General features: G+C 43.7%; 1 protein-coding gene across 3 annotated transcripts in view; it reads left to right on the forward strand.

Moving 5' to 3' along the window:
• ppp1r16b (protein phosphatase 1, regulatory subunit 16B) overlaps window positions 1–7,500 on the forward strand; it is an 85,351-nt gene that overhangs the window by 30,644 nt on the left and 47,207 nt on the right. For all 3 annotated transcript variants that reach the window (XR_013210352.1, XM_077247796.1, XM_077247786.1), the window contains one exon: window positions 1,200–1,544. Coding sequence is in view for 2 of the 3 variants with exons in the window: in XM_077247796.1 (XP_077103911.1) it covers window positions 1,286–1,544 (259 nt within the window). In the remaining variant the exon portion in view is untranslated. The remainder of the gene's footprint in view (window positions 1–1,199; window positions 1,545–7,500) is intronic.

A 7,500-nucleotide genomic window follows, 5' to 3' on the forward strand; every position in this document is an offset into this window, starting at 1 on the left:
TCAGGATTCATTGAATAGAAAGTTTAAACATTTTTGTAACATTTTACATTATTTTCCTGTTATCTCTGTAAAGCCGCTTTAAATCTCTATTGTATAAAGCGCAGTATAATAAAGGTGACTTGACTTAAAGAAAGACAGGGTTCCTGTCAAGGTCAAGGCCCTGGAAAGTTTTTGAAAATAAACACACATAGATACAAGTCCTTGAAAGTGCTTTGATTTACAATTTGAATTTATACGTTTTCTGGAAAAAAAAAAACATATTCCCTCCGGTCGCTAATGTGTTATTTCTCCAACACTTCGTGGCCTATGTGCACTAGCTTGCTTGATTCACGTTAGTTACGCGCATTTACGTGTTACGTCGTGTTTCCCGCGTGAGGTACTTTGTTTTGTACGTTGCCATGACGTTCATGCGCGCAAAACTGTAACAATGTATCATACAAGGTAACACAATGTAACCTTGCTCTCACTTTAAATGTGTCCCCACATTAAGTCCTTGAATTTGAGGGTATTAGACCTGGAAAGTCCTTGAATTTGAAGATAACCGAGGTGTGGGAATACTGGAAGATGAAGATGGGGAAAAGCAGAATAAGTGCTCTTTAAATAATGTCAATGATTCGAGCGTTTCTTCGTTTTGCTCTTGCTGTGATCAGATCCCTAACGCTCAATCTGTGTGTTCCTCATGTTGAAGAGTGGATTCAGTCCCTAAAATTTGCAAAATATTATTAGCATTTTAAACAGCTGTTTTCTATGTGAATATATAGTAAACTATCATTTATTCCTGTGATCAAAGCTGAATTTATTAAATTAAAAATACAGTAATAATCGCAAAACATTATTATAATTTAAAACACCTGTTTCTATGTGAATATATAGTAAACTATCATTTATTCCTGTGATCAAAGCGGAATTTATTTAATTAAAAAAATACAGTTAATCGCAAAATATTATCATTATTTAAAACAGCTGTTGAAAAAATATGCCAGCTTCTAAATATAAAACAGGACTCAGTTCATATTGTATCGACACTTTTAATATAGAAACTCAGATATTAGTAACACTTCCGCGGATATTCCGTATCATAGCAAAGCGTCTCAACTAAACAAAGCAAAATGCTCTCAAGCGCTCACAGCTAGGTGTTTTTAGCCGGCTAAAAGGCTTTGGTGGACGCGCGGCCTGACGCTAATCTGTGTGCTCCTCAGGTTCAGGATGAAGGGTGCAGGTTCGGCAGGGAGAGGCTCCGGCCCCTGCTAGATTCATCATCCTCATCCTCGTCGTCTTCTTCATCATGGCCAGTCACCTGGAGCTGCTGACGGAGCTGCAGAACCTGGATAAAGTGCCGAGTCTGGAGCGTCTCCGAGCCGCTCAGAAGCGCCGCACGCAGCAGCTCAAGCGATGGGCCGTTTACGAGAAGGACTTGCAGAACAAGAAGCGCAAGAACGACAAGCGGCGCGGACACGGGAGTGCGCAGGAGAACCGGCGGAGGGTTTCGTTCGCCGCCAGCGTCGCGTTGTTGGAGGCGTCGGCGAGGAACGACCCAGGCGAAGGTGAGAACGCTTCAGCTCACATGTTCTATATTGAAGGACAGGTTATTTAAAAATTAGTGCTGTCAATCGATTAAAAAAAAAAAGCTAGATTAATCACACTTTTTTTTTCACACGCGATTTTTTAATCGCGATTAAAAACACTTATGTTTTTAATATATTTAATAATTTCACAGTTAATCAGGCTGCTTCATTTCACCATGGATTTATTCAATAATACATTCAATATTCAAGTACAGGTTATGTAAAAATATAATGAATATGTAATCTAGTGCATACAGTCAAACCTAAGGTTATTCAGACTCCTTCAACATTTCTCACATTCTCAGTTTATTCGCTGTAGTATAGAAAATGGTAATAAAATATGACGTTATGAACTCAGTTGATATTTGACTGGTTTTGTCCGTCCTTCTGTTAGACTCTCACACATGAATTATGTTGAATATCTGTCAGCTGTTAAATTTAACTACACAATTAGATAATACCAGTTTAGCTCAACCAGTTACCAAGCAATGCTTCATGTTGTTCAGTCTGTGGTGTAAAAAGCTGCATTAGTTATTAAAGAAAAAACACTTCAGCAAAACATGATCAGCTCAAAGTTTTCCGAATCATTTTTGTGTATCAAAACGCTCCTCTCTAGAGTTATTTCTGTTGAGTTTATGTCGATTGAATGCGTTTTCTGAGGTGAATATGAGGTTATTGTTCTCCCGCTGTTTTATTGAAGGTTGAAACACTGATTGATTAATTTCAGGAAGTTGTTCTGAATATTTCAACTTTCCTTCTCAGAAGATCAATTCTGAGGATTTAAGAATCACTATCGGTTCATCAGAATTAGAATTAAGTAAAATTGCACTAATGGATTAAAATATTGAACAGAATTTTTTTAAAGTCCCCCTGTGGTGAAAATCCAGCTTTTAATGTTGTTTATGTGTCTATGTGATGTTTTTAATCTGCTTTAAGACAATCCATGTGTAAGTTCATAAGTCGACAGCATTGCTGAGTATTTTCTGCTTTAAACTGCAGTGAACCAAAGACAGTCTCAAAAACACGCTTTGAAATCGCTGGTGTTTCTGACGTCACAAACTACCTTGTAACCAATCAGATCAACGTGTGATCGTCAACCAGTGGATCTCTGAGTGAGTGAGTGAGTGGAGGCGGGGCTCATTTGCATATTCATAGAACCACGAATACTAAATGAGGCAAGGGTGTCGAGTTACATTCAAGATATTTTAAAGCATGAAGAATTTTTCTTTTAGGAAAAAACTTTTAAATATGTCATTTTGGTGATCAAAGATGAGTTTTAAGGGATAAAATGATTGACTACAGGGAGACTTTAAAAGATCAACAGATTAAAAAAAACCCATCTGGTTTCTGCAGAATATTTAATGGAAAGTGTTTGTCTGGCAAACGGCGAGTGACCTTATAGAGCGTGTTTATGTCTCTCCCAGTGATGTCGTGTGAAATCTGGTTTCCCTTCGACACGTCATTTTACTAGGCGCTAAACAGGCCCTGATTTCTGTGTAAAAATGATCTGAGCCTCTGCGGTCGAGAGCCAGTTCTTCAGCGAGTGTCAGATTATGGGCTAGAAGCAGCGGAAAATATCTCTCCTCAAAGCCTGAGAACCATATGATGAAAATAGCCGACAAACAGCTCGTTCTCAGGAGAAGTGTGTGTGTGTGTGTGTGTGTGTGTGAGACTGCAGGAGTAGTGAAGTGTGTGTCTGTGTGTGTGTGACTGCAGGAGTTGTGAAGTGTGTGTGTCTGTGACTGGAGGAGTAGTGAAGTGTGTGTGTGTGTGTGTGTGAGTGACTGCAGGAAAAACACAGGCTGGATTTGCTTGCGCTTTAATCCCATCAGATTATCATGCAGCGTAATGTCATCTCGGCCTGTACGATTATGCTCTGCTTGATGAAGCTATTTTCTGCCCATACTAACGTGTGATATATTAAGTGTTTCGGCCTTCATTATGAAATACAAAGTTATTGCTTATTTTATTTTAAATAAAGGTAGTGCTTTTTTAATGTAATTTTAGTCTCAGTAAATTATAATAACCTTAAACGTGTGTGTGAGTGTGTGTGTGTGTGTTAGTAAGTGTGTGTGTCTGAGTGTGAGTGTGTGAGTGAGTGTGTGTGTGAAAGTGAGAGTGAGTGAGTGAGTGAGTGTGTGAGTGATGGAGTGTGTGAGTAAGTTAGTGAGTCAGTGTGTGAGTGTGTGTGAGTGAGTGTGTGTGTGATGGAGTGTGTGAGTAAGTGAGTGAGTGTGTGAGTGTGTGTGAGTGAGTGTGTGTGTGATGGAGTGTGTGAGTAAGTGAGTGAGTCAGTGTGTGAGTGTGTGTGAGTGAGTGTGTGTGTGATGGAGTGTGTGAGTAAGTGAGTGAGTCAGTGTGTGAGTGTGTGTGAGTGAGTGTGTGTGTGATGGAGTGTGTGAGTAAGTGAGTGAGTGTGTGAGTGTGTGTGAGTGAGTGTGTGTGTGATGGAGTGTGTGAGTAAGTTAGTGAGTCAGTGTGTGAGTGTGTGTGAGTGAGTGTGTGAGTGATGGAGTGTGTGAGTAAGTGAGTGAGTGTGTGAGTGTGTGTGAGTGAGTGTGTGTGTGATGGAGTGTGTGAGTAAGTGAGTGAGTGTGTGTGTGTGTGAGTGAGTGTGTGTATGATGAGGTTTATGTCTCTCGTCTGCAGCTGTAATTCATGGCGCTTCTTCACACACAAGTTTTAACTAAATATTTTTAGTCTGTTTTAGTTGGAGCCGTTGGCATGAGTTTGAGCAAAGCTTCTGAATATGATTGAGGTTTTGAGAGGATGTTCAGTAGTTTCCGTTTTTTTCCGTGTAAGAGAAGCAGTCTGTGGGTTGTTTTGAGGGTTATATCTTCTGGCTGAAATATTTTGTTATTTTTGACTCATTCCAAACTTTTCTCATATCACGAAATAATCTCTGATGTTACTGCATTTCACCCTCTGAGTGTTTACCAGTGCATACTAATTAATTAGGAGATAAAACTTGTTGTGTGTGTGTGTGAGTGTGTGTGTGAGTGTGTGTGATGAGGCTCTTGTCTGGACACTCTCGTCTGTAGCTGTACTTCATTAGTAGCTGCTGTGTTTGTAATGAGATGATCTTGCCCTCCGGGTTCTGTTCATCTGGAGTGGAGAGGACTTGAGGAGTCGAGATGAGGAAGAAGATGCAGGATAAAGAGGAGTCGGGATGAGGAAGAAGATGCGGGATAAAAAGGAGTCGGGATGAGGAAGAAGATGCCCGATGTAGAGGAGTCGGGATGAGGAAGAAGATGCAGGATAAAGAGGAGTCGGGATGAGGAAGAAGATGCGGGATGTAGAGGAGTCGGGATGAGGAAGAAGATGCGGGATAAAAAGGAGTCGGGATGAGGAAGAAGATGCGGGATAAAGAGGAGTCGGGATGAGGAAGAGGATGCGGGATAAAAAGGAGACTGGGTGAGGAAGAAGATGCAGGTTGTAGAGGAGTCGGGATGAGGAAGAAGATGCAGGAAAGAGTCGTCGGGATGAGGAAGAAGATGTGGGATGAAGAGAAGTCGGGATGTGGAAGAAGATGCGGTATAAAGAGGAGTCGGGATGAGGAAGAAGATGTGGGATGAAGAGAAGTCGGGATGTGGAAGAAGATGCGGTATAAAGAGGAGTCGGGATGAGGAAGAAGATGCGGGATAAAGAGGAGTCGGGATGAGGAAGAAGATGCGGGATAAAGAGGAGTCGAGATGAGGAAGAAGATGCGGGATAAAGAGGATTCAGGATGAGGAAGAAGATGCGGGATAAAGAGGAGTCGGGATGAGGAAGAAGATGCAGGATAAAGAGGATTCGGGATGAGGAAGAAGATGCGGGAGAAAGAGTCGTCGAGATGAGGAAGAAGATGCGGGATAAAGAGGAGTCGGGATGAGGAAGAAGATGCAGGATAAAGAGGATTCGGGATGAGGAAGAAGATGCGGGAGAAAGAGTCGTCGAGATGAGGAAGAAGATGCGGGATAAAGAGGAGTCGGGATGAGGACGAAGATGCGGGATGAAGAGGAGACGAGGAAGAAGATGCAGGAAAGAGTCGTCGGGATGAGGAAGAAGATGCGGGATAAAGAGTCGAGATGAGGAAGAAGATGCGGGGTAAAGAGGAGTCGGGACAAGGAAGAAGATGTGGGAAAAACAGGAGTCGGGATGAGGAAGAAGATGCGGGATAAACAGGAGTCGGGATGAGGAAGAAGATGCGGGATAAAAAGGAGTCGGGATGAGGAAGAAGATGCGGGATAAAAAGGAGTCGGGATGAGGAAGAAGATGCGGGATAAACAGGAGTCGGGATGAGGAAGAAGATGCCCGATGTAGAGGATTCGGGATGAGGAAGAAGATGCGGGATAAAAAGGAGTCGGGATGAGGAAGAAGATGCGGGATAAAGAGTCGAGATGAGGAAGAAGATGCGGGGTAAAGAGGAGTCGGGACAAGGAAGAAGATGTGGGAAAAACAGGAGTCGGGATGAGGAAGAAGATGCGGGATAAACAGGAGTCGGGATGAGGAAGAAGATGCGGGATAAAAAGGAGTCGGGATGAGGAAGAAGATGCGGGATAAAAAGGAGTCGGGATGAGGAAGAAGATGCGGGATAAACAGGAGTCGGGATGAGGAAGAAGATGCCCGATGTAGAGGATTCGGGATGAGGAAGAAGATGCGGGATAAAAAGGAGTCGGGATGAGGAAGAAGATGCGGGATAAAGAGGAGTCGGGATGAGGAAGAAGATGCGGGATGTAGAGGATTCGGGATGAGGAAGAAGATGCGGGATAAAAAGGAGTCGGGATGAGGAAGAAGATGCGGGATAAAAAGGAGTCGGGATGAGGAAGAAGATGCGGGATAAAGAGAAGTCGGGATGAGGAAGAAGATGCGGGATAAAGAGGAGTCGGGATGAGGAAGAAGATGTGGGATAAAGAGGAGTCGGGATGAGGAAGAAGATGCGGGATAAAGAGGAGTCGGGATGAAGAAGAAGATGCGGGATAAAGAGGAGTCGGGATGAGGAAGAAGATGCGGGAGAAAGAGTCGTTGAGATGAGGAAGAAGATGCGGGATAAAGAGGATTCGGGATGAGGAAGAAGATGCGGGATAAAGAGGAGTCGGGATGAAGAAGAAGATGCGGGATAAAGAGGAGTTGGGATGAGGAAGAAGATGCGGGATAAAGAGGAGTTGGGATGAGGAAGAAGATGCGGGATAAAGAGGAGTCGGGATGAGGAAGAAGATGTAGGATAAAGAGGAGTCGGGATGAGGAAGAAGATGCGGGATAAAGAGAGGTCGGGATGAGGAAGAAGATGCGGGATAAAGAGGAGTCGGGATGACGAAGAAGATGCGGGATAAAGAGGAGTTGGGATGAGGAAGAAGATGCGGGATACAGAGGAGTCGGGATGAGGAAGAAGATGCGGGATAAAGAGGAGTCGGGATGAGGAAGAAGATGCGGGCTAAAGAGGAGTCGGGATGAAGAAGAAGATGCGGGATAAAGAGGAGTCGGGATGAGGAAGAAGATGTAGGATAAAGAGGAGTCGGGATGAGGAAGAAGATGCGGGATAAAGAGAGGTCGGGATGAGGAAGAAGATGCGGGATAAAGAGGAGTCGGGATGAGGAAGAAGATGCGGGATAAAGAGAGGTCGGGATGAGGAAGAAGATGCGGGATAAAGAGGAGTCGGGATGACGAAGAAGATGCGGGATAAAGAGGAGTCGGGATGAGGAAGAAGATGCGGGCTAAAGAGGAGTCGGGATGAGGAAGAAGATGCGGGATAAAGAGGAGTCGGGATGAGGAAGAAGATGCGGGCTAAAGAGGAGTTGGGATGAGGAAGAAGATGCGGGATAAAGAGGAGTCGGGATGAGGAAGAAGATGCGGGATAAAGAGGAGTCGGGATGAGGAAGAAGATGTGGGCTAAAGAGGAGTTGGGATGAGGAAGAAGATGCGGGATAAAGAGGAGTCGGGATGAGGAAGAAGATGC

The sequence above is a fragment of the Siphateles boraxobius genome, unplaced genomic scaffold (assembly GCF_051911475.1).
Source record: "Siphateles boraxobius isolate OS27281-9 unplaced genomic scaffold, OSU_SipBor_1 109, whole genome shotgun sequence".
NCBI classification, from domain to species: Eukaryota; Metazoa; Chordata; class Actinopteri; order Cypriniformes; family Leuciscidae; genus Siphateles; species Siphateles boraxobius.